The 27,555-nt window shown below is 40.3% G+C and overlaps 2 protein-coding genes across 6 annotated transcripts in view; one reads left to right on the forward strand and one right to left on the reverse strand.

Moving 5' to 3' along the window:
- Positions 1-2,018, forward strand: part of ppp1r12c (protein phosphatase 1, regulatory subunit 12C) — a 28,055-nt gene extending 26,037 nt beyond the window's left edge. For all 4 annotated transcript variants that reach the window (XM_086142938.1, XM_086142936.1, XM_086142934.1 and 1 more), the window contains one exon: positions 10-2,018. Coding sequence is in view for 3 of the 4 variants with exons in the window: in XM_086142936.1 (XP_085999062.1) it covers positions 10-96 (87 nt within the window). In the remaining variant the exon portion in view is untranslated. The remainder of the gene's footprint in view (positions 1-9) is intronic.
- LOC147214111 (rho GDP-dissociation inhibitor 1-like) lies at positions 1,617-25,784 on the reverse strand. Of its 2 annotated transcripts, none has more exons than XM_086142940.1 (6): positions 25,678-25,784; positions 19,980-20,168; positions 14,905-14,988; positions 12,159-12,235; positions 11,203-11,266; positions 1,617-3,143 (listed from the first exon to the last, which is right to left on the reverse strand). In XM_086142940.1, exons 2-6 carry the CDS (start codon positions 20,164-20,166, stop codon positions 2,944-2,946), a joined length of 612 nt encoding a protein of 203 aa, XP_085999066.1. In that variant the 5' UTR covers positions 20,167-20,168; positions 25,678-25,784; the 3' UTR covers positions 1,617-2,943. The 2 variants fall into 2 exon arrangements, with proteins under 2 accessions (XP_085999066.1, XP_085999065.1); XM_086142939.1 differs by having other exon boundaries at positions 19,974-20,168.
- Positions 25,785-27,555: the final 1,771 nt, after the last annotated feature.

Genomic DNA, 27,555 nt, shown 5'->3' on the forward strand with positions numbered 1-27,555 from the left:
ATCCTGAAGGTTCTGGGTGACCTCAAAGCCGACAACCAGAGGCTGAAGGACGAGAATGCCGCCCTCATCAGAGTCATCAGCAAACTCTCCCGATGAACTTGAAAGAATGCCTGGCCAGGACTCTTCTTGGAAAAGCTGGGATGAGAGATGGCTGCATGGAGGGCCAAAAAAGAGAAAACAGATTTCAGGGTTCTCAGCTGGTTCAGTAGATCAGCCGATCCACTGGACCCAAATATGAGCAGAGCTGCACCTCCAGTGCACATATGGGACATTTCCACTCACATTCCCTTTATATTCTCTTTGTATTGTTATTTTTTAACTGGAACATTTTATGTGCTTTGTTTCTGTGACACTTTAAAATTCTGTACTAAGACTTGATGCATTGACAATTAGAGATTTATTTGTTTTTCTTGATCTCAGGAGGGGTAAATAGATTAAAAGAAATAATTAAGATGTCGACAAAGTTGAAGTAATGTAAATGTGCCAAAACAGTTTGATTTCAATGACATTGCAAGGAAGAGATCACTTTCTCAGGATGAATCTGCTTTTTAGCCGAGCAAACTGCTGTAAATGTGGACCAAATGCCCCCCCAACCCCCACCCCCCCACACACTGAATGTATGTGGGGGCTGGTCAGCTTCTGTCTTGATGCAGTGATGTAATGGTGCTCATCATGTTCATGCTGCCAGGGTCCTGCTGATTTATGGAGGAAATTAGAAAATGTGAGATTAGGGCTGGGCTAACAAAAGACTTACTGGCTCAGTTTGATTCAAATGATTATCACTGACTGAATGAGTATGCTTTTCACATTCAGTGTTTATAGAGGAAGTATGACAAAGCAAGATTTTTATGGTTAATTCTTAAATTCCATGGTAATTTGTGGTTGAATAACATTTTCAGGTATTGCTTGTTAGGTCATTTGTGGCTTTCTTTCAAGGTCACTTTATGAACCTGGTCATTTCAGAAAATGAAGCTTTACAGATCCACACAATTTACTAATTAATATATCAACAAGATAGTACTGACACTCACAAAATAGTTAATGCCACTTGTTTTTGCTAGACAACTACATCTAGACATAAAGAATAGCCCACTTTTTCACATGAGAAAAAAACAAGTATGGCAGATGGATGATATCAGATAGATTCATATGGGTCTGACCCTTGCAGATTTCACATGATCATATTGGATGCTTCTGGAAGCAACGACCCCTAAGAATTCATCCAGTGACAGACATTTGTGAGAGGATTGGATTCTTTAATGAGCTGAACTTAAAAATGAAAAAAAAAATGCATGTATTCTGTTCCTGTCTCTACACTTATGTTAATCATTATTCCGCCTTGGCACAATCCCTGCACTACCCTGTGCAATGGCTTCAAAAAAGGTTGCCATTTTTGACCATGCATTGTGTATTTGCCAAAGTGACTCCAGACCAGGTGTCTTTCAAATTAAAACGATCAAGCAACAATTACTGTTAAAAAATGTGAATCTAGCCCAAATCTAGTCTGTTAGCACAGATTTCCATTGGAAATAACTCAAATGCATACAGGGATACTTGTTTTGTGTATTTGGTAGCTAAGAAAGTATTTGTTTTTCTAATACTTTGCACACAACAGACCAAGTGGAGCAATATGTTTATTGACAAACAAGCAATCACAATGAAAGACGATAGAACCTCACCAGCAGGCCAGCGATTATCATAGAAACTGTACAATGTGAAGGAATGTTAGGGGAGCAGTAAAGCATTGCTTTCACCATGACAACAAATCATGTCTGGTATGAGTCACCTGACCTCTACATAGACCCTTAGTCCCCCCCAGAAAAGTATGATCACTCATCCCAGTAAATATCAGGATGCTGTTGAGGTCTCTGGCAGCAGCGGACTGCACCTGGCTCCATCCACAGCACGCCCAGGAGTGACAAGGTTTTTATGAACAGAGAGGATGAAGGGGTGTTGATTTACATTAAGGCAGGAGGAAAAAACCACCAAAGCTAAATAAAAAACAAAACAAAACAAAACAATGCAGAACATTGGTTACAGTTTGTCACTACTTATCAGGATAAGGCCTCTTGGCTTTGAGATGGTGCCAATTTTCCTCACAGAAATGTGACATTCAATCCCCTGTGATTACAGGGTGTCAGCTTGGGGTGTCAAGAGTTACCTTAGTGGGGCAGCATGCAACAGCAGTAACCCCTCATCCAAAGACCAGACATAAAGGTGTGCTCATAGTGCACGCTCAAGTTGATACATAAGGCAACCTTTTTTCTTCTTACCCTTATATTTTGACCCGGGGAGTGGGGTATACATTTAGAGAGATTTTTTTTTTTAAACAAGGCAGTTGTTGGTTATCTTATCAAAAGACAGCAAGCAGGTACAGACAAGGGAAAGTTGGGTGCCTCTGAGAGTGGGTTGGCATGACTACAACAGCTGATTCACAAGGATAAACAGACACATGACAAGCATAATTACAATTATATAAAAGAAGGCAAATTAAAGCTGATTGTACACTTGCTTTCCATATCATGTACTTCATACTGAGAGGAAGACACAATTCTGGAGAGATGGAGGTGGTGGTGGGTATAGTGGAGGGCGGAGCTAATCTCTTCAAGCAGAGGGACCCCCCCCCAGAACAAAAAAGGTGCGGAGGTCGGAAATGAAATTGCTCAGTTGGGAGTGATGGATGAATGGATGGACGGCCAGGGGAGGGGGGTGGAGGGTGCTGCTGTTGCTGCTACTACTGTTGACAGAGAAGGGGTAGGGTTGGGTCAGGAAATAAGGCATGAGAGCATGAAATGCACAACCGTGTAGAACCAAAGAAGGTAGGATGGCTGACTGTGGGCAGGGCTTCGAGGAGGGGCAGGGCTGAGGATTACACAGGTAGCTGAGGGGGGTTTCATTTCAGTGCCCCCCACCATTTCTAATGCATTGACCTCATTTTTTGTTTTAGTCTTTCCAGTCTTTCTTGATATTGAGGTTCCACTCCCAGGACAGGTGGTCATGCTTGTCATCGTCGGTGAACTTGGACTTGATCAGGTAGTTGCCACGAGCTATCATTCCTTTTGGGGCCTCCTCCAACGTGGTCATAAAGTCGTATTCGGTGGCACGCGGCCCATAGCTGCCAACCATGTAATCAGATTTGTCGACTACAGGCAAAGACAAAAGCATGTGATTAGGAGGTGAGGGAGAGCAAGTGCATTTAGTATGAGTTAGTGGTAAAAAAAACGGTGACTTATGGGTATTTTCTGAGTGATACTCTGACATAATTGTTTACTCGCAATGGTGTCAAACAACAAAAACTCAGTGATACCTCCATTTACAAACAGAGGGCTTTTCAAACTACCAACAAAAATTACTTTTGCAAATGTGTATCAGCACGTAATCAGTAAGCATTTTTAATCAGTCCCAGCAGTTGCAGACCACCTTTTTGGTTCCAAGCGCTTTGTTTTTAATTTTATTTGTTTTCCATTAATCCACCCATTATCTACTGCTCAACCGGCACTTAGGATCATGGAGATACTAGATCATAGTCCAGCTGTGACTGGGTGTATTTGTTTTTGTGCTTCTTTAAATTGAAAGAACTACAATTCTGGATGTTTTCTGCATCTTATCCAGATTACAGTATGTGGCTTTGGTGCCCTGTACAAGCTATCTCATGTCTTTGTTTTGTACACGGGGGCGAAGGATTTGGATTTGGCGTTGTACTCTTAGTTCAGTCTGCTGATGTCAGTAACTTATCGATTGTGCCATAACCTTCAAAAACAAAGAAGGATCAGCTCACCTGTTAAAGAGTATGGTGACACATGATAATAAATATTTTGGTGGCAGTTACAGTTGTGTTCAAAATAATAGCAGTCTAACATAACTAATCAGATAAATCACTGTTTTGGGTATAAATTATATTATCATATGGCAAATAATTTACCAGTAGGTGTAGTGGTCAGAGAAAACAACAGACCCAACATTCATGAAAGGAATGTTCCTGAGACTGTGTAATTGAATAATAAAGTGAAAGGGGCATGTTCATAATTCTCTCTGAAAGAGAAAGATGGGTCGTGCCAAACATTGTTCAGAAGCGTGCTTCAATTAAAACGTACAGGTCCTTCTCAAAAAATTAGCATATTGTGATAAAGTTCATTATTTTGCATAATGTAATGATAAAAATGTAACTTTCATATATTTTAGATTCATTGCACACCAACTGATATATTTCAGGTCTTTTATTGTTTTAATACTGATGATTTCAGCATACAGCTCATGAAAACCCCAAATTCCTATCTCAAAAAATTAGCATATCATGAAAAGGTACGCTAAACGAGCTATTAATCTAATCATCTGAATCAACAAATTAACTCTAAACACCTGCAAAAGATTCCTGAGGCTTTTAAAAACTCCCAGTCTGGTTTATTACTCAAAACCGCAATCATGGGTAAGACTGCCGACCTGACTGCTGTCCAGAAGGCCATCATTGACACCCTCAAGCAAGAGGGTAAGACACAGAAAAAAATCTCTGATCAAATATGCTGTTCCCTGAGTGTTATATCAAGGCACCTCAGTGAGACGTCTGTGGGAAGGAAAAAGTGTGGCAGAAAACACTGCACAACCAGAAGAGGTTACCGGACCCTGAGGAAGATTGTTGAGAAGGGATTATTCTAGACCTTGGGGGAGCTGTGGAAGCAGTGGACTGAGTCTGGAGTAGAAACATCCAGAGCTACCGTGCACAGGTGTGTGCAGGTAATGGGCTACAGTTCCGCACTCCCCAGGTCAAGCCAATTTAGCCCAGGTCAGGCGCTTCTGTCGCTGTTTCTGGTTCTACAGAGAAGCAGCACTGGACCGTTGCTCAGTGGATGAAAGCAAGTTTTGCATGTCATTCGGAAATCAAGGTGCCAGAGTCTGGAGGAAGAATGGTGTGAAGGAAATGCCAAAATGACTGAAGTCCAGTGTCAAGTACCCACAGTCAGTGATGTTCTGGTTGCCGTGTCAGCTGCTGGTGCTAGTCCACTGTGTTTTATCAAGGGCAGGGTCAATGCAGCTAGTTGTCAGATTTTGAAGCACTTCATGCTTCCATCTGCTGAAAAGCTTTATGGAGATGAAGATTTCATTTTTCAGCATGACCTGGCACCTGCTCACAGTGCCAAAACCACTGGTAAATGGTTTACTGACCATGGTATTACTGTGCTCAACTGGCCTGCCAACTCTCCTGACCTGAACCTCATTGAGAATCTGTGGGATATTGTGAAGAGGATGTTGAGACACACCAGACCCAACACTGTGGATGAGCTTAAGGTCGCTATCGAAACATCCTGGGCCTCCATAACACCACAGCAGTGCCAGTGACAGATTGCCACAATGCCACGCCGCATTGAAGCAGTCATTTCTGCAAAAGGATTCCCGATGGAGTATTGAGTGCATAACTGAACATAATTATTTGAAGGTTGACTTTTTTTTGTATTAAGAACACTTTTTTTTTTTTGGGTTGGATGACATATGCAAATTTTTCGAGATCGGGATTTTTGTTTTTTCTTTACTTTTTTGCCAAAATCATCAATATTAAAACAATAAAAGTCTTGAACTACTTCAGTTACGTGTAATGAATCTAAAATATATGAAAGTTAAATTTTTATCATTACATTATGGAAAATAATGGACTTTATCACAATATGCTAATTTTTTGAGAAGGACCTATAGATTGGAGAGGGGAAAACATAACCTACAAAGCTCAGCTAAAATGATCGACAATGCTTTAAAATGGAAAGTCAAACCAGAGAGCTAGGAAGAAAACAGACGACTACCATTCAAATGGATTGAAAAATGATCAGCTCCAGGGAAATCAGAGACGTCTGAAGTTACCTGCGAGTACTGTGACAGATTAGCCTCACACAAGCCTCTTCTAATTATCGGCAAGAAACCCCCGCAAGTCCCACTGTTAAAAAAGAGGCATGTGCTGAAGAGGATACAATTAGCCAAAAAACATATCGACTGCCCCGAAGAGAAATGGAGAAACATTTTGTGGACTGATGAAAGTAAGATTGTTCTTTTTGAGTCCAAGGGCTGGAGACAGTTTGTCAGATGGCCCCTAAACACTGAATTAAAGCCACAGTACACTCCAAAGACTGTGAAGCATGTTGTTGCAAGCGTCACGATATGTGGCTGTTTTTCTGACTATGGTGTTTGGCCTATTTATTGCATACCAGGGATCATGGATCACTTTGCTTACCAGTATATCAAAATACCTGAAGAGATCATGCGGCCTTATGCCGAAGAGGAAATGACCTTGAAATGGGTGTTTCAACAAGACAACAACCCCAAAAACACCAGTAAGCGAGCAGCATCTTGGTTCCAGACCAACAAAATAAAGGTTATAGAGTGGCTAGCCCAATCCCCTGACCTTAATCCAATAGAAAACTTGTGGGGTGACATCAAAAATGCTGTTTCCGAGGCAAAACCAAGAAGTGCAGAGGAATTGTGGAAGGTTGTCAAATCATCCTGGGCTAGAATAGAGTGCCAGAAATTGGTCAACTCCATGCAGCACAGATGTGAAGCAGTTGTCAAAAACATTGGTTCTACAACTACTGTATTTTTCGGACTATAAGTCGCAGTTTTTTTCATAGTTTTGCCGGGGTGCGACTTATACTCTGGAGTGACTTATATGTGAAGTCATTAAGCTCTCTTGCTCTGATGTGTGTGTGTCTGTGTATGTGTGTGTGTCTTTAATATAACAGCGATCGTCTCACACACACGCCAACCAATCAAAATTCAGCAGGGGTAGGTCATGGCAGAAATGCGTTGTGAAAAAAGATGCTACCTACTACTTCTGTACCTATGAAAATTGATAATTTCAACATTCGCGGTAACCTATAAAAACCACTGAGAAGGGCTGAACAAAAATGGCACCGAAAAGGAAATCATATTCTGCAGGTTACAAGCTGGAGGTAGTGAAATATGCCGCTGAAAACGGCAACTGAGCAGTAGAAAGAAAGTTTGAAGTTAGTGAGAAACTTGTAAGGGACTGGCAAAAAGCAGACGTTATTCTTACTGAAATGAAGAAAACTAAAAAAGCTAATGGGGGGCTAAAAGCTAGGTGGCCACAGCTAGAGGAACAGGTTTACACATTGGTGTTTGAACAACGTGCTGCCAGGAGAGGCTTATCAACAGTACAGTTGCATCTTCACACCCAGGTAGTTGCCAAGGAGATGATTATAAATGACTTTGCAGGAGGACCTTCTTGGTGTTACCCCTTCATGCAACGCAATTGCCTCTCTATCAGAGCAAGGACACCATTCTGTTGGGATACAGAAAGGCTGGAATAATTGGAACTGCAACTGACAACTCTGATGTAAGCAATGTACCGGTAGAAGAGGAAGCGGCGCATTGTCTACCTTTGGAGTTGGGGGAGTTGTTCAGGAGTGACACCGAAGAAGAAGATTTTGTTGGATTTAGTGATTAAGGGTGACACCGATTGTTTGGTTGTAGCATGTGCTACACGCTAGTTATTTGAATGACTTACCGTAATATGTTACGTTAACATAGCCTACCAGGCATGTTCTCAGTTCGTTGTTTATGCGCCAAATAGGCTATACTAGGCTACAGTTTTTCAGTCTGTTGTTCTCTATTCTATTTTTATTTTAAGTTGCCTTTCAAGATGAAATGTCTATTCTTGGTGTTGGATTTTATCAAATAAATTTCCCCCCAAATGTGACTTATACACTCACTGGCCACTTTATTAGGTACACCATGCTAGTAACAAGTTGGACCCCCTTTTGCCTTCAGAACTGCCTCAATTATTTGTGGCATAGATTCAACAAGGTACTGGAAGCATTCCTCAGAGAGTTGGTCCATATTGACATAATGGCATCACACAGTTGGCGCAGATTTGTCAGCTGCACATCCATGATGCGAATCTCCCGTTCCACCACATCCCAAAGATGCTCTATTGGATTGAGATCTGGTGACTGTGGAGGCCATTTGAGTACAGTGAACTCATTGTCATGATCAAGAAACCAGTCTGAGATGATTCCAGCTTTATGACATGGCGCATTATCCTGCTGAAAGTAGCCATCAGAAGTTGGGTACACTGTGGTCATAAAGGGATGTACATGGTCAGCAACAATACTCAGGTAGGCTGTGGCGTTGCAATGATGCTTAATTGGTACCAAGGGGCCCCAAAGAGTGCCAAGAAAATATTCCCCACATCATTACACCACCACCACCAGCCTGAACCGTTGATACAAGGCAGGATGGATCCATGCTTTCATGTTGTTGACGCCAAATTCTGACCCTACCATCCGAATGTCGCAGCAGAAATCGAGACTCATCAGACCAGGGAACGTTTTTCCAATCTTCTATTGTCCAATTTCGATGAGCTTGTGCAAATTGTAACCTCAGTTTCCTGTTCTTAGCTGTAAGGAGTGGCACCTGGCGTGGTCTTCTGCTGCTGTAGCCCATCTGCCTCAAAGTTTAACGTACTGTGCGTTCAGAGATGCTCTTCTGCCTACCTTGGTTGTAATGGGTGGTTATTTGAGTCACTGTTGCCTTTATATCAGCTCAAACCAGTCTGGCCATTCTCCTCTGACCTCTGGCATCAACAAGGCAGTTCCGCCCACAGAACTGCCGCTCACTGGATATTTTTTCTTTTTCGGACCATTCTCTGTAAACCCTAGAGATGGTTGAGCGTGAAAATCCCAGTAGATCAGCAGTTTCTGAAATGCTCAGACCAGCCCTTCTGGCACCAACAACCATGCCACGTTCAAAGTCACTCAAATCACCTTTCTTCCCCATACTGATGCTCGGTTTGAACTGCAGGAGATTGTCTTGACCATGTCTACATGCCTAAATGCACTGAGTTGCCGCCATGTGATTGGCTGATTAGAAATTAAGTTTTAACGAGCAGTTGGACAGGTGTACCTAATTAAGTGGCCGGTGAGTGTACTCCAGTGCGACTTATATTTGTTCTTTCGTTCTTTATTATGCATTTTTGGCTGGTGCGACTTAGAATCCGGAGCAACGTATTGTCCAAAAAATACGGTAAAGGCTTAGCATTCCTGAGAATCACTAAACTAATATCAACATTTTTTCAGTTTATTTGAGTTTGTAATGAAAAATGCAGAAACTTCTATTATTTTGGACAGCCCAATATAATTTTTTCCTTCATTTTCTGTAATTATTCTTCATGTTTTGATGTAAAATATAATGTGCAGTGTTCCCAATGAATGGAAATAAAAATATATAAGGATTTTGAGCTTTACTCACATTTTAAAAAATTGCTATTATTTTGAACACAACTGTATATGATATAGGGTTGCATATGTATTGCATTGGTTGGAGCTGTCGCCTCACTGCAAGAAAGGCTTGGGCCTGTTCTAGATTTTGCACGTCTCCCCACACCAACTTGAATCGTCCAGGGTCCCCCGGTTCTCTCAAAGTCCAGAAACATGCAGTATTATTGAAGACTTTGGAGGTCAATTTCCATGCAGGTGTGAACTACAGCGTGAATGATTGTATGTGACACTGTGACGGACTGGTGACTGATCCAGGGTTAGCTTGACTCTCACTCAATGATACTCATCACTGCCCTATCCTACGACTCTGATTATTATCGACCAAGGCATATCATTCACAAAGTTAAAGAACTGGATTCTGAATTATCTCAATTATTAAACACTCCCAATTGATCAGATGTGGGGAAGGTTGTGATTTGAAAGACGCAGCTCTGTGCTGTGATGGTGTTCCCTAGTATTAAGTGAATGTCACTAGAGCTACGACTGGAAACAGTTAACATTTCCTATTAGTAGATGAAGGAGAGACAGAATGAGCAAAACTTTAACATGCTGTTAGAAGAAATTGACACTGAAAACATATTTAATCCTCATGCGATCTTAACATTGTGTTTACTCCCCTTGTCTTACGGGTCAAAAATGACTCGCACTACCAAAGCCCCAAAATAAAGGAGCTTAATTGAATTTTAAATCCAATATCTATTTTGAAAAATTAAACAACTTCTCTTCGACATCCTTCTCTTGTTTCTCTTCCCTGACATCCAGGTCGGGTTGATCTCCTGCCATATCACGAAGGCATCATATAAGGACACATCAATGATGTTATGGAAGATGACCAGGGGCCAGCTTGCAGTCATCCTTCTGCAGCTGTACGTTCCAATAACCTTGTCTAGGTTGTCCACGCCACCTGCTAATAACAAAAGCCCTATGTAGCCATGCAGGTCAATCTCATCCATATTTTTCTGGTTCTCTCCATATTTCTGAAAACCCTCCAAATTTTTATTCTCCAGGATGATTTTTTCGATGGCTGGTGTGATGAACAGGAGAAAGGTGGATAAAATGTCCTGGACATGGGCAGCTGAATACCTTGTTGGCCCTGGAGTCATCCTCATGATGTTTGGTCATCCTCATGATGTTTGGTGCTGCTGCTCTTCCCTGGTAGCTGTCTGAATTTGATGACAATGCAATTTTGCTGTTCTTTGACAAAAATGTCTCTCTGTCAGCTTGAAGGATTTCCTCTTCTTCTTCATCTGAAGATGCATCATCTTCTGGGTTGTATTCATACCCATCTTCCTCTTCAGATACATCTTCATCCTCTTGTTCCTTCTGAGCTCCTGAAATGATCTCATCCATGATCTGTTGGACAGTGAAACGTCTACTCATGGCTTCAGTAAGGAGCCAACTAGGGGTCCTTTGATTCAGGGTACCTTTATATCCTCTATACTGAATTAGTTTTTATAATGTCAGAGATTGTTTTTGTTTTGTTTGGGGGCTTGTGTGATGTGAGGGGTTGGCTGCAACTCAAGAGTACAGGTACATTTCAAATTATTTGATGTATGTGTGTGTGTGTGTCTATATGAGTATTAAAGAGAGTCTGTGTGGGGCCTTTTAAATATTTTTCTGTTGTTTAAATGCTGTTATAATTCACGGGTCAAAAACGACCCATAAGACAATCTTTGTACCCTAGTGGTGTAAAGCCCACATGGAAACATAAACAAAAAAGAAGTATCACTTTTTATAATTATGGGGTCTTTTTAGGAAAAGTCATAAAATTTCAAGTTGGAAAAAAATAGGTTAAGGTGTTTTTTCTACAGCTAAACATGGACATGGTAGTGGGTCACTTTTGACCCGCAAGACAACACGAGGGTTAAGCCATGAACAATCGCTGCATTTCGGCGGATAGTTGTAATTTAAGAAATTGTACACTCACTCATCAGTCCTCTCCTGTATGTCTGTTGCACATACTTCAGGCCTGAAACAATCTCTCGGTTCACCTGAGGGGAAATTCATGTCACATCGTTGGTCTCCTGTCATATCAAGAAATTCAATGGAATATACTTTCGTTTTAGTCAAGACATCGAAAATCAAACTGGAAAAAACAAGCATGAATTTTAAGTATAAACGAACAATCATATCAATTTATGTTACCAAACACACTGAACTAATTTATTGAACTAAACTAAGTTATTGATAAACCCATGCAGATGACAACTTTGTTATTTTAGAAAAACAATAGAGACAGCAGGATTTACAGTCCTTTCAAGTCATAGCACTTGATTTCCTTTTGTTTTTCTGGAAAAATGCTAATAGTAATTTCTACCATTTACAGGACCATTAGGGTTCACAAATGTGGTGATGAAAAAAAGGACTTTATGAGGAAAACACAAGGTTTACCAATTATAGATTACTTTTCCTTTCTTTTCTTGAAAATAGTTATTTCAGTTAGTCAGAATATGGAGGAGACTTGGAACACACTTCCTAGGATAATTAAGAGTAATTACTATTATTGCTGCCGTATTCATACAATTCACACAACATAATGGAGAGAGCAAAAAGCTAGTAGACTAATAGTAACTAATAGTAGTTAACTCATTATTAGGCGGGACATTCTAGGGAGTGTGTGTTTCTATTTAAATTCAGAAATTGCATTAATTTACTTGAAACTATACTGGCTCTGAAAGTCCTGTGTGGTGGTGGCTTTTGTTGTATTTTTCAATTCGTGGTGTCACCGGACTCTACCAACAAATGTAAAAAATATCTGTGTATACTGATGTTTGTAGAGATCTACTTTTCATTAGTGCGGTAAAAATTGAGAGGTGTTCCTTTCTAGTCCATAAAACCCATGTATGTGGAAGAAGTGCCTCTGCTTATTGCAGAAGTTCTCACCTTAAAGCTGATCTTTATTTTGTATTCAACTCCCTCCTTCAGAACAAATGCCTCCTTTTTAATGGCTTCCAGGTCTCCTGAAATGGGCAGAAGGGAACAAAATAAACTTTCAACAAATACTTCTTCCTATTCAGTAGAGGGATGAGGATAAGAGCCTACAATAACAGATCAAAGTTCTATATTTATGATAACTTTAACACCTCAAAAGTTAGAACATCACTAATGTCTTCTCCTTTCGGCTTTAACCTTCAGGGGTCACCAAAGCGAATCAACCTTCTCGATCTAACCGTATTCTTTGCATCCTCCCCCCTCCCAACAACTACCTTAATATGCTCTCACTACGGCCATAAATCTTCTCTTTGGTCTTCCTCTAGACCTCCTGCCTGGCAGCTACAATTCCAGCATCCGTCTACCAATATAATCACTATCCCTCCACTGTAAATGACCGAACCACCTAAGTCTGGCCTCTCTGACCCTCTCTCCTCAGTCTGTGTCCTTCCTGATTCTATCCCTCCTGGTCACTCCCAAAGAGAACCATAGCATCTTCATCTCTGCAACGTCTTGCTCCTGCCTCCTGTCTTTTAGTCATTGTCACCATTTCTAGCCCATCGCTGGTCTCACCAATGTCTTGTACACCTTTGCTTTCATTCTCGTTGTTAGTTGTCTATCGCATAGTACCTCTGACACTTTTCTTCACCCGTTCAAACCTGCTTGAAACAGTCTCTTCACCTCTTTTCCACACTCTCCGCTGTTCTGGTCTGTTGACCTCAATCACCTGAAATCCACTAACTTCTTGATCTCCACTCCCTGTAGCCTCCCCGTTCCCTTAGTCTTACTGTGATCAACTCTCTCCTTTCCAGAGCATACCTCCACCTCTTTAGATTTCCCTCAAAATGTTCCCTGCTCTCACAAAAGATCATAATGTCATCTGCAAACATCATGATCTATGAAGATTCCTGCCTAACTTTGTCTAACTACCTGTCCATCACCACTACAAACAAGAAGGGGTTCAGAGCTGATCCCCGACCTCCACCTTGAACTTCACTGTTACCCCTACAGCACACCTCACCACTGTCTCACAGCTAGCGCACATGTCCTGCACCAGTCTAACATACTTCTCTGCCACTCCAGACTTCCTCATACAGTACCAGAGCTCCTCTCTTGGCACCCTGTCATATTATGCATTTTCTAGTTCTACAAAAGCGCAAATGCTGACTTCTGCTCTCAAGTCTAGTTTCTACAACTGTTTCCCTATACTCATTGCAGATTCAGTGTATGGTTCATCAACTTTATGTGTTGTAAGGCATCTGCCAAATGACTGTAATAAAATGTTTATCCCTTTATAGTCGCCGCAATTCTGCACATCCCCCTTAATCTTAAAAATGGGAACCACCTCACTTCTCCAATCCTCAGGCATCTTCTCCCTCTCAAATATCCTGTTGAATAATCTAGCAAGAAATTCTACCGCTGCCTCTAAGTTTGTGAGTCATCTTCAGCAGATGTTGATTCATCCTCATCTCCTAAAACTACTTTCAAACTGAGTAGCATTGCCTTCCTTTCAGAAATGTTATTGTTAGGAGCAGTGTAAACCAGAAGAATGTATCTCCTTTAAACATAGAACAACAGATCGTTTAAAGGGTGCTTTTCAACACACGTGTGGAATGGAGGCATATAGGTATCATAATTTAAATCAAAATGTTATAGAAAAATGCTTTTTCATTTTCAGAATGTGGTAGCATATTTAAACTCATAACCAAAATGAGCAATAAGTTATCCACACTGTTTTTTCACATCCCGTCATGTAAAAAAGGTATTCAAATTGTATTTGGTTTCTCAATCCCAAGCAGCAGAGGAGTGATGTCAGAGGCCGATGATCTTCTTCACAGCTTGTTTGGGCCCTGAGACTAGTTAGCCAGGTACTCCCAAATGTTGTCACACAATTTATAATTTCATAACAGGTTCATTCTCTGCAGTTGACCCATCAATGGACCATGGGCAGTAAGCATACTGCCGACCAGCACCAGGGTTCAGTTTCTTGCTCGACAACACTTCGACACACTAGGAGGAGCCGGGAATCGACCAGGAATTTTCGGTTCCAAAGGCGATTGCTCTATCTTCCGCACCATGCCACCATATTTACGGAATCAAATAGGATTACAGACAATCTCAGATTGGATGCCCATGACAGACCTGAACAAATTATAGAGAGCTTGGCTGAATAGATATATAGAGTTATGCATTTAAATGAAGCTCAAGTTTAAGGCACTGCTGGCAGAGGCAGAATTTATTTTAAGCTGAGAAAGTAGGAGACTAGATTGATGCAGGGTAAAAGCCACCTAACAAAATGTTTGAGATGGCATTGAAATCTATGGATGTGATAATTGCAATGTCTGACCTGCCAAATCATGAGTGGGATTATAATGAATTCAGCTTTACACCAACACCTCTACACCAACACCACTCTATGCATCTCCATAGGCAATAAAAACTTTCAACAAACATTTCAGACCTTTACATGTCAGAGAGGCTTGACAGAGTTAATTTGGTCTGAGTCTGTATTGTAATGGCATTTTTAAACAAAATATTTTCAGAGCAGAAAGCAATGGAGGGCTGTATTTCTGTGACAGTATGTAGATGTGGAACTAATTACTGCTTACTGTTCAGCTAATAATTACTGAGTTAATTGCTTTAGGTCTTACTCTTTACAGAAGTTTGATTTTTGCCATGTCATGCACATTTGACTCACCTTGAAGGTCAAGCATCAGCTGGGATGGGGCAGAGTCACATACAAGAGACATGCGGGTCACCTGGACATTGGGAATACTGGGGTCTGAGACAGAGACAAAAGACTGTTCAATACATGGACTCTCCAATATGCATCAGTAACTTTCAAACCTCTTGAAATTAATGTCTTGAACACAGATGTTGAGTGGATTTGAACTATTTGAATCGCATCTATTGTTATGCCTCAAATTTCTTCGAAACATTTTATAGTCAGGTAGAATGTTATTTTTATAGGACCCTATCACAGTTGTATTATGACACTTTACATTTAAAGCAGGTCTAGACCACACTCTTGATGATTAACAGAAACCCAAAATTCCCACATGAGAAACCAGTTGGTTTCTAATAATCTAAATGACATTGATAGGATAGAAGTACATCTAAAAGCCATTACATGAAGGGAGTTGGCCTTTTAGCAAAACATAAATTTGCAAGGCTCATTGTACAGATTGTCCTCCTAAATGCATTGATTGCAGCACACAGTTGAGAAATTCATGTTCAGTTTAAATGGAAACAGGGTTGTTGATCCCCTTTTTTGCCAGTGCATCAAAGCCTGGAGTTAGTTTTGTTGTGGCAATTCTCAGGATGGATTGAAGATTTGGTCAGTTAACTTGGATCTGTGAAGGGCTTTGTTGTTGTACATGACGCTAGGCCAAGACAAACGTCAGCATCTTATGCGCCATCCTCTGGAGATTTGGAAACATGGCTAATCCCTAATTTGAGTGCCGGCATAAAACTTGGCTGTCATTGTTGTCTACTTTTTCTGGTGGTTCCATCTCATCAAATGATGTGGTCTACCTAGACAAACAGCTTTCATCCATGGCAGCCAATCAGTGTGGACTTAAGTCTCGCTTCCAGCCTCACTAGTGGCCAGGTTGTCTTCTTTCACTTGTCAGTGGACAGGTCGCCTTGTTTGCCATGGGGGACCTACCAGAACCAACCTGGTCTGTCTCTGTGCTCTCTAGGTGGGCTTCGGGAGCCCCCACACTTGCCTGTCTCTGATACCCCTGCTTCTTCTGCGTTCTGCTATTAAAAACTATTCACCTGCAAAGAGAGCCTCAGTAGAGTCTATGAACTCTTCCATGGTTTTTGTAGTTCAAAGGTTTGTCAGTGAAAATTTTTTGCTCCGGAGTCTGTAAATTAGCCGCGAACCTCTGAGACATGGTTGCCCGTTCACGTGTTGACTTCTCACAAGCACAGAAAGTAAAAGCAAAGTGATAGCTAATATTGTATTCTTTGCAAACCGGAAGTTTCTTGGCATATCAGGCATACAGCTGTAGAACATTTTTTGTCCACTGCTTACTAAACATCAGGCCCTCACTGTCCCCTTTCCTTTTCTATGATCCGCTCACATCTTTACAGAAAGGTTCAAAGGGCAAATCGAAAAAGAAAGAGTGTAATGAGCCACACTCAAACATAGGTCAATGTGTATGTATGCTATCTATTGGGGAACACAGGTATTTCAGGGAAAAGGTGAAATAAATCAGGTTTAATTAAAATAAAAGTTCAAGTTCAGCAGCCTGAATTAAAATCCGGGCGGTAGTTTGTTCCCTTATGTCTACCACTCAGGCTAGGGCAGGCATGGACAAAGACAGCAAACTTGAGGCAATACATTGAAATCTGTCTTTCATTTGGATTTAATGTCAATAGGTATAAGAAGACACTATTATACATGGGAACATATCCAGTGCCACTAAAACGGTCACTTCAAAACAAGAATGTGAACTATTTTGCTTGCCTGTGTGAACACACAGAGAAAAACAGGCAACATTAATGACAAAAACCACAAAGGTGAATGAAAGAGCCCTGAAAACTAGCCACCAATTTGCCGAACTCTAAGCGAAATAAAAAAATCTACACACATTTGCAGAGACATGAATACTACCAGGCTGCAAAGCCATTGCAATAGTAACAGAAATATTTAAAGGCATAGCTAAATCCCACTCTCAGATAACACAGACCTACCAATGACATTCTGCAGACATCAAAAGTGTTGTTTCGCAAAAGATACGCATCAGTGGAAAATTGGCATTGCAACTTTTTTGAGTTAAGAAATATTAGTGGACATGCTCAACTCGTGAATGTTCATTTTGTGGATGGAGAGGCCATCAGAGAAAACTTTTTTTAAAAGGATTTGCCAAGAAAAAAAAAACAAGTGAGGAATTTTTTGGGTTGCATCAGATATCTTGTACAAGGAGGGCTTAAAGAGGATTTAATGCATAGGTGTCTGCACTGATGGAGGAGCTTTTTGTGCCAAAAGGCACTCGTTATAAAGACTTCACCAGCAGATCTAGTTCCAAGCGGTGATGTATACATGATAGACTAATGAAAGATGAGACCTGTGAAAATTGGATGATTACATCTTTCTGTGACGAAATGGGAGCTAAGCATAAAGTCTTTACTGGTCTATACAGAGGACCTATGGTTGTCACTCAGCGAAGTGCTGGCCTATCTATATGCTGTGGAGTTACTTGAAATGGGTCTGACTATTGAGAGGTCAAATCACCAGACCTGCTTGCAAGTGATGAGTAGTGTGCAAGGCTAGCATTAAACATGACAGATATATTTCAGCACAAGTACAAATGAAGGGATTCTGTTAAAATGTCAACCTCTGGCAACAACACATAGAATGTGAGATTTGTTGCTACTCTTCTTGAAGAGATTCACACACAAAAATATTCACCTGACAAAGTGCGAGTGCATGTGTTTATGACAGGAAAGCTGACATCAGGCCAGCCTGTGCATTAAACAAACTATGGGATTTGAAATGCCATTGTCCCTGTCCATAATCCATAGTCCAAGCATCTTATCCGCTTAGCAAGATATTGACATCCATTAATAAAATTGCTTTTGATACTGATATTTAAAATCCTTTTAATCTAGTTTCTAATTTTTTATAAATAGTTTTACACCCCGACACAGATCATGGTAAAGTCTGAGGGAGATCAATTACAAAATTACCATTATAATCTTCAAAACAAATTATAGCTAATTTTAAGTGTATCTCGCCAAGAATTAGCAAAACCTTTGAACAGCTTTGACAAAACATCCAGGAAATGTTGTTATGGCAAACACATCTGTAAAAAACACCAGATAATGTAATAGTTAAACATCATTTAGGTATAAATTTTAATCTCTTAATTTAAAGAGGCAGGCACTAAAACATTTAGTGCTTATATTGCTCGTAATTTTCTGTGATCAGAAGCTGTTACGCCTTATTCTAATTTAGTCAACTAGATTAACCAAACTACCACAAATTGTTTTATATTTGAATAAGGGTGTTACTACTGATCAACTTGGTGAAAGTGATGGATTTAGCATAAATCAGTTTAGAGGTCTTAGTAAAACTGATTGTTCAATCTGAGGCTTGAAAATGGATGACTGCTTATATAGCATCATGCACACAGAAAACATACACAGTAGAAAAGCATTAATAAACACAAATGCACATCAGAAGAATTTCAGTATTACAAAGTAATTAAGCTGCAGAGGAGCAAGTTTCCATCATCCGACTAAAACAGCTTAAGAGGAAAGGGGAGAGATCCACTCAAATCAAGTCACTTACAAAGAAGTGCAGGTTTAGAACATAATGGGTTTGATGAGGGAAAATATTTGGTGTTATTAAATAATGCATACATTTCCTTTTAGGAGGGTCCAGCTTATTAACAAGTGAGATATACTAATATTCACTTTTCACTTCTGAACTTTGACCTCTTTTGAGATTTAATTATCATAAGTGAAATACTCTATACCTGGGGCGCGCCCTTTTTCGCCTTGTGAGCTACTTTTCAAATGACCATGTGAAAATGATCTACCGCCACTAAATATGCTGAAAATGTATTTATCTATATATCTACTATGTATACTTAACACAATAAATGTTTGTGGATCTTGCATAACTGTTGTACTGTGCCATAAGGGCTCATGCAGAGTATTTTTTTGTTAAAAACCTTATTCTGATGACTTGAATGAAGTCAGCAGCATAGTTGAAGTTAGCTGTGAGAAAAATGACTGCTGTCTTGTCAGCTGGGATTTTAGTTCTTTCACCTTTGACTTCCCTCCAAAAAGTGAGCTGAGAAGGAGAATGTCGTAGTTTTTATGGACAGTCTGAAAATGCCACTCCACATTTCCCTTTTTCGGTATAGCAATGGCAGACTAGCAGATGAGGCAAATGCACTTTGAAAAATGACATAGTAAGAAAAGTCATCCTCCCATTCCATATGGAAGTGATATGTTTTAGTCTTTTTACTTCGTCCAGCTCCCCCACTCATTTTTATACCCATAACTTTAGAAGACATAAATTGGAAGCTAACTCGCTAGCCTTCTAGAACGCGCCAATATGTGCACATGTGCAGTGACGCCTGTGTCAGAAAATGTCAGATTGGACAGACCAACTGTCAGTCAAGTGACAAATTTCATAGCGAAGAGGATAGGCTGACGTTTTTATGCCATGCGATCTACCCACACTACCTTTGCCATCAACCGGTAGATCACGATCGACTTATTGGGCAAACCTGCTCTATACAGTATATTCCAATGCAAAAAAAGAAAAAGGGCATATCAGTCATGTCAGAACATAATCATCAGGAGATTGGTGTGACAAAAAGAGCAGGGTGCAAAGATTCACATTAATTGAATCTGTACTAATGAGGGTTCAATACAGCAGCTTCAATCTGTGGGTGTAGTTCTCTAATGAGACAGTAAAGCCAATTCTGTCCAGACCAGTGGAAGTCTCAGATATTGACTATTTTCACAAAAATATTACAATTTCTAATAAAACATAACCCAGGAATCACTCTGGGTCAGAGGTTAAGACTGATATTTACATAAAAGAACCATGGACTTATCTTCAGGGCTGGCCAAACCCAAGAATATCTATAAAAGCCTGGGTCCTGGTGTTTGTAATATTGTGCTCAAGCACTTTTGACTGACTGGTATCAATTTAAGACTGTTCAGGTCTGGCTTTTACTCTTATTTATGTCCGTTACACTACTCTACTGTACTTTCTTTCGCACATGCACACGCACACACCATTACCAGCCTCCGCCACCCCAGAGCCGAGCAAAGTTTCCTTATATTTGCGTAGACTCTCGTCATCCTTGTCCAGTTCGTGGATCTCCTGTACTGTCTTCTGGGCTGGTGGCTTGTAATTCACCGTCTCTGGTTCCTCATTCTCAGCAGCAATGGCCTCTAGTTGCTCCCGAGTCACCTCGTCGTCAGCCATGGCTGCAGAATAATTTTGTTGAAAGTGTAGAACAATTTGATGACAAATTCAGCCAAAGGTATAGAAAGGACTATGAATAACATGCAGGCATCATCTTCTGATGAGCTCCAGGGTTAAGGGAAAGAGGGCTATATCACTTGAAAAATTTATGACCACAACCTTAACACCAGCATTGGAATAGAAACCAAAGCATTGTAGCCTCCTGAATCTTAAGCTGCACTATGGAGGAGCTGATAAGTCAGTGTCATCATGCTACTTGCCGGTGACATCATTACAGTAATCCTCTGTGAAACTACATCATCACTTCAGCAACTCATTACAGAGCAACATGACATAGAGTCCCTTCAAGAAGTGTTTTTGTTTTTTTTAAGAGTACAAACTGAAATAAAAATTACAACATCACTTTTCATGTAAATATGTGCCACATTATCTGTTCAGGTTTGGTAATCGCCAGATATACAACACTACTAAAATGAGCCTCGGGAGCAGTCTAATTTCACTTCATTCAAACGAGTCTTGGAGGTGTTTGAATGCTCAATGGCTTTACATAAAATAAATCTAAATCGATGACCTGACTTCCGAAGTTTATCACTGAAACAATAGGGCAATATTGGAAAATATTTTGTTCCTAATTTTCTGATGTTTTCCAGGTGAATTACCATATGAAATATTTATCTCTGTAATTTCTATGCATGTTTCTGGGTAATTTCTTGCTGTTTGTAATGTTTTTTTCCTCTTGATTGTGTAGTAATAGCTTTTGGGTCATATTTAGCTAATCTAACAGGTGAGTAATTGCTAATTTACACTACACAAAAAAAAAAACAAAAAAACAACACAGTTAAGTGGATACTGGTTCTATGTCCCTTCACACTATAACCAGTTACATAGGCAATGAGAGGACGCTTTGGGGATGATACTGTCGACTCACAGAGCCTAGTACCAAGCAATGTATTTAGGCCAGCTAGATAACTCCATATCAGATATAAGGGCTGAGCCCAAATGCAAAACAATTTTCATGAAATCATGTTGCTGTACACAGGACTACCCCTTTACTGTCTACTAGATCAGCCTAAAGAAATGTCAGCAATGACAATTTCTGCTAAATTAAAAGTGTTTGCATGATGCAGAATAAATCATCAGTCTTCTTCTTCTTCTTCTTCTTCTTTTTCTTCTTTTTCCCGTCAGGGGTCGCCACGGCAAGTCAACTTTCTCCATCTAACCCTATTCTCTGTATCCTCCTCTCTCACACCAACTACATTCTTATCTTCTCTCACTACGTCCAGAAATCTTCTCTTTGGTCTTCCTCGAGACCTCTTGCCTGGCAGCTCCAATTCCAGCATCCGTCTACCGATATATTCTCTATCCCTCCTCTGTACATGACCGAACCATCTCAGTCTGGCTTCTCTGACCTTCTCTCCAAAACATCTAACATGTGCTGTTCCTCTGATAGACTCATTCCTGATCCTATCCATCCTGGTCACTCCCAAAGAGAACCTCAACATCTTCATCTCTGCAACCTCTAGTTCTGCCTGCTGTCTTTTGGTCATTGTAACAGTTTCTAGTCCATACATCATCGTTGGTCTCACCACTGTCTTGTACACCTTTCCTTTTATTCTGGCTGAAAGTCTTCTATCACATAGTAACCCTGACACATTTCTCCACCCATTCCAACCTGCTTGGAAACGTCTCTTCAACTCTTTTCCACACTCTCCGTTGCTCTGGACTGTTGACCCTAAGTACCCGAAATCCTCAAGCTTTTTGATCTCCACTCCCTGTAGCCTCACCGTTCCACCCGAGTTCCTCTCATTCACACACATATATTCTGTCTTGCTGCGACTAACATTCATTCCTCTCCTTTCCAGAGCATACCTCCACCTCTCTTGATTTTCCTCTACCTGTTTTCTGCTCTCACTAAAGATCACAATGTCATCCGCAAACATCATGGTCCATGGGGATTCCTGTCTAACCTCATCTGTCAGCCTATCCATCACCATTGCGAACAAGAAGGGGCTCAGAGCTGATCCCTGATGGAGTCCCACCTCCACCTTGAACTTCTCTGTTACCCCTACAGCACACCGTACCAGTGTCTCACAGCTAGCATACATGTCCTGCACCAGTCTAACATACTTCTCTGCCACTCCAGACTCCCTCATACAATACCAGAGCTCCTCTCTTGGCACCCTGTCATATGCTTTTTCTAGGTCTACAAAAACGCAATGCAACTCCCTCTGACCTTCTCTGTACTTTTCTATTTACATTGCAGAATAAATCATCAGTGGGAGAGCAAAAAGAAAAAAAGTTTAAGCTTAATCTATTGATAGGTCTCCCAGGCACTGGATGACTAGGGATGTTTGTGAGTGCTGTGAATGTAGTGTAGAAGTTGTTCCACAATCAAAAGATTTTTGTCTTCTTTATTCTTTAATATTTTCTTCATCTTATACTGTAAATTGCTATTCATAATCCTGTTTTTAAAGAATAGAGGTGAAGTATGAAGACTAAAAGAAGAAGGTAGTATTTAGGAGTGTTTGAAGAAAAAAAAGATTGTAAACCATTGTAAGATCAATAATTTGTCTATGAAGATCACTTGTCTTTACACACACAAGTAAACTGTGCTAAAGCTACCTTTGAATTTAAGTGTGCAGTAAAGTGTCATTTACTTTCAAATCCCGCATTAAAGTTGCTGATATGATACCCCCCAAACATCAACATTTATATGTATCTGCCTAGTAGTTTTTTATTTTGTAAATTGCAAGATCATCGTAAAAACCATCACCTATCTTATTGGGAATTATAAAAATTAGCCTCCTGCCTGAAAAAATACTCGAAAGTGTATAAGAGTCATATTAGACAATTATGCTGCTCATAGTACGGGAGAAGTTGATGCAGGGTGAGCAAGCTGTTACTATAGTTGCCTTCAAAAACCATCCCTGTGAGCAAAGTTTTCTCATGCCAAGTGAAAAAGCAGGAGGTAAGAGAAAGAAAATGATTTCCCTTTACTTTCCTATATTAGAAGAACCTCAGTACAAAGGGCACTGTTTTCCTTTAAGGATACCAAAATTCTAAAAATCTCTTAGCAAAACCTTTAAGAAGCCTTTTCTAAGCATGTAGTTGAAAGAAAGTGGGCTCAAAGATATGACCTAGTAAAGTTTCAATGATAACAAAGAAAGTTTCATTCTATATCGTTTAATTAAATCTGTCTAATTTTTAAGTAATTCCTTGCTGATTTTTTTTTAATCTAATTCCAGGTGTATTTGTAAGGTCACTGCTTGATTTAAGTAAATCTTTGTTCATCATAAGAAAGATGCTGATCAGTGCATTAACATTTTCCATGTTCGATGAATCAGAAAGAAATTAGCAAGTAAGCATTTCTGTCCCAATACAATTCTGAATTTTGAAAAACAAAAAAAAAGGCAAATGCTAACAAACTATAGGTTATATATGTCCTGTAGAATGGCAAAATAGTCCCAAAGGGATTTTTATCTATAACTTCAAATTATATTTCCATCATTAATGTACACTGAAAAAATGAGAGTATCTGTTATGTAAATCATATCTCTAAACATAATGTTATTTACCAGTCAGGTTCCAGGTCTGCAATGAAACCTTCTAACCTGCCCAAACTAGCAGCTATCAGAGGAATGTCTGCCAGTGCTTTATAGCAACCTGCACTGTCTTGCTTCTGCTCAGGCAAGTTCTTTGACAAAAGACCCTTTTTCAAATTCCTTGTGATGCTAACGCTACAACATAATTTGCACAATTCTGGCATTGTAAGGCATACTTGATTCCTGCCAGATTGTCTATCTTAAAATTACGCTTAGATGCAGGCCCTGGCAGCAAACTGATATATGACAGGATGCAGCAACACAGCATTCATTTCAACTGGAAATGTATTTCTCCTTTGGGTATAGCTAAGAAAATCCAAACGAGAACATTTATAGTTTGAAGGCTGTGTGATAGCGACAAGGGAGGTTGTTCTTGTTATGTCTACTTCTTCTTATGGCTTTTCCATTCAGGGGTCCCCACAGCAAATCAACCTTCTCCAGCTTACCCAATTCTCTGTATCCCCCTCTCTCACACCAAGTACCTTCATATCCTCTCTCACTACGTCCATAAATCTTCTCTTTGGTCCTCCTCGAGACCTCCTGCCTGGAAGCTCCAATTCCAGCACCCGTCTAACAATAGCACTATCCCTCCTCTGTACATGACCGAACCATCTCAGTCTGGCTTCTCTGACCTTCTGTCCAAAACATCTAACATGTGTTGTTCCTCTGATAGACTCATTCCTGATCCTATCCATCCTGGTCACTCCCAAAGAGAACCTCAGCATCTTCATTTCTCATCTCTGTTCTTGTTATGTAACTTCTGGCAAAAGGCAAAAAAAAAAACATTTTGGTTCCTCTTTCCTTGTCTCGATGTAAAAATTAGGTCAAATAAAATGCATTATGACGGTAAAGAGGAATAGAGCTGCAATGAAATATTCCCGACAGAAAGGAACAGGCAGCTTTAATAATAATTAACATTTATACAAACATAATAACAATACATTACACGGTAAATAAAACCTGAAAAACTTCAAGGAAACTTAGAGGATTTGGGTCTATTCTGTCTGACCCACGCTTTTTATCCAGAAGTATTTTTATTTCAGTGTTTGGGTTTTACTGCCTTGCTTCCCTACCTTTAGCTTACATCTACTTGGCACCCTCCTGTCTTGTGCAAAATAATTATACAAGAATTTCTGTATACAAAAAAAGCAGTCAGGAAATTTCAGTATATTTAAACTTATATAGACACATGACAATATAGTCCAGTTCCCAGCGATCGTTTACTTTCGTTACCACTCTCAGCTGTGATGATATTGCACTTAATGATGTAGACCAATGACATGAACGTACATTGATGAAACTGCTAACTTTAGCTACTTCTGCTGAGGGTTGTGCTAGTCTATATATTTCCCGATAACAAGCGATTTTTTAATCCTTCAGCCCGACCCAACATGTTTAGCCTGATCAACCCCTCACTCCAACCCAATAGCTCCGTCCTCAGCCCGGCCGTAGCGGTTTTTCAGTGAGGGAACCGAACCTCACGAAGAGAAGGGGAGGTGGGGGGACCGATTTAACAATACATCACCAGCTTTTTGGAGAACCGGCTAACGTTCACTTTTTGTTAAGCACGCCCGATTGGGGGCGGCCGTATGCTAGCTGCCAAAAAACTAGAAGAAAAAAAAAACACGAGAAACACCATACAGTTATTTACGAGTCTCAACTTTTCTTGGAGCCCAGCACTTCCTTCTGGGTGGGGCGGAGGAGAGACAAATGACCAGCTAATGCGGTCGGAACAATTCAGCCTGGCTAACCACAGCCTGCGGGCTAACACTAGCCCGACAAGTACTCATTCGTGGATGGGAGGGGAGTCACCGTTAGCGAGTAAATGATACAACCGATCCCGGCCGGCAGAAAGCATTGTAGAAAGACCAGTGAAATTCACGGTAATGGGGGGAATGAGATGACTAACCTGTACACTGAATGCTGCAGTGATTCAAGGTGCCTCCGCAGTGAGTGGGTTCGTTGGTCTGCGCCGATGTTCAAGTATGGCGATCAAGTGACGGCGCCGCCCGGTGCGCCGTAAGCGCAACACGTTTCCGGGAACAGGTCGCAAGCATTGTACAGTTACATTTCTCGCCATCTGGTTGACAATAAAAATATCGACATGTATGAAACCTCTCGAACATACAAACTTATAATGCACATATTTGGGTCCGTAATATAAAAGTTCGCAATGTTACCTAATTTTAAAAGCTCACTTTCATGTCTTCAACACAATGTAGCTGTATTTTACTGAGGAAAAAAACATACAAATGCATTCAGTTCCTATGTATTTAAATGTATAATAAGTTGGATAAATTGTATTCTTAACATTACTCTTTTTTTTTCCCTGTGTCAGCATGAGATAATAGGTTCAGGTTATCTTGTGCAATTGTATGTCTTAATTGGTTGAAATTAAGGGGGTAATGACTATTTTGTTGTTGAACTGGAATTTCAAAAAGTTTGTTAACTTCTCTGATCTATTTTTGCACCAAATACCATTTCCACTATTAAAATAAGAGGAGCAAGATAAGGGTGGACATCCACATGTTAACAAAATTTGAACGTAAATAAATTTGGACGAACATTTTGGACATATATTCTATTTAGATTTTAGCATGTTTTCCTTTTTTTATTTGCTTGTTGATACTTTTGATTTCAAGGATGCAGCCTTCCAAAACTGTAATTCTAGAGATCAAGCTTTATGTATTTATATGAAAATAATTACCGATCTATAGAGGGTGGGAAGCTTGTCCTCACCTAGTTAGTTTGAGGTGCTTTCTTCGTTGCAATTACAAAGCCTGTAAAAAGTATTAACCCCCTTTGGAAGTTTCCCCCTTTTTTTAAAAATTAAATCATGGTCAATATAAAATGCAGCCTCAGGGTGGCACTGCCCCGTTTCCCCAAGCCAGCCTCGGGGGGAAACGGGGCAGTGTCTCCCTGAGCCGGTCCCAAGCTCCGATAAATGCAGAGGGTTGTGTAAGGAAGGGCATCCGGCGTAAAACTTTTGCCAAAACCAAACATGCAAATCAACTATAATAAGCAGATCAAGACTGCCATTGGTACCAATGACCTGCATGGAAACAATGGAAACTGGGCTACTCTAGGTCAAAGAAGGAGAGAAGAAAGGCGTGTTCCGAAGCATAGATAGAAGAGGAAAACAAAGAGCCTGGGACTGAGAGTACGGACTTTGAATATCGGGACTATGACAAGAAAAGGTAGAGAGTTGGTCGACATGATGCAGAGAAGGAAGGTGGATATACTGTGTGTCCAGGAGACCAAATAGAAATGTGGTAAGGCTAGTAGTAGTAAGGCAAATTTTTAAGTTGTACTATCATGGCACCGATAGGATGAGAAATGGAGTAGGAGTTAGATAGAAGGCGGAGTTTGTGAGGAATGTTCTGGACGTGAAAAGAATGTCAGATAGACTTATGAGTCTGAAGCTGGAAATTGAAGATGTGATGCTCAATGTTGTTAGTAGCTATGCCCCGCAGGTGGGATGTGAATTTGAAGAGAAGGAGAAGTTCTTGAATGAGTTAGATGAAGCGATGCAGAATATCCCTCAGAAATGAGAGAGTGGTAATTGGTGCAGACTTCAATGGACATGTTGGTGAAGGCAAAAGAGGGGATGAAGAAGTGATGGGTAGATTTGGTATCCAGAATAGGAATGCAGAGGGAAAGATGGTGGTAGATTTTGCAAAAAGGACGGAAATGGCTGTAGTGAACACTTTTTTCCAGAAAAAAACAGGACTAAAGGGTAACTTATGAGAGCGGAGGTAGGAGCACGCAGGTAGACTGCATCTTGTAT

This window comes from Fistularia commersonii, chromosome 35 (assembly GCF_037954325.1).
Source record: "Fistularia commersonii isolate RoL2024-O1a breed Wild chromosome 35, RoL_Fcom_v1.0, whole genome shotgun sequence".
In the NCBI taxonomy this organism is placed as follows: Eukaryota; Metazoa; Chordata; class Actinopteri; order Syngnathiformes; family Fistulariidae; genus Fistularia; species Fistularia commersonii.

Coding starts and splice junctions, on each gene's coding strand:
- LOC147214111 (XM_086142939.1), bottom strand. CDS start 20,166: ATGGCTGACGACGAGGTGACTCGGGAGCAACTAGAGGCCATTGCTGCT. Junction 14,989..19,973: donor GGTGGCGGAGGCTGGTAATG/GTGTGTGCGTGT, acceptor TCTCTGTCTCAG/ACCCCAGTATTCCCAATGTC. Junction 12,236..14,904: donor GCTGATGCTTGACCTTCAAG/GTGAGTCAAATG, acceptor TGCCCATTTCAG/GAGACCTGGAAGCCATTAAA.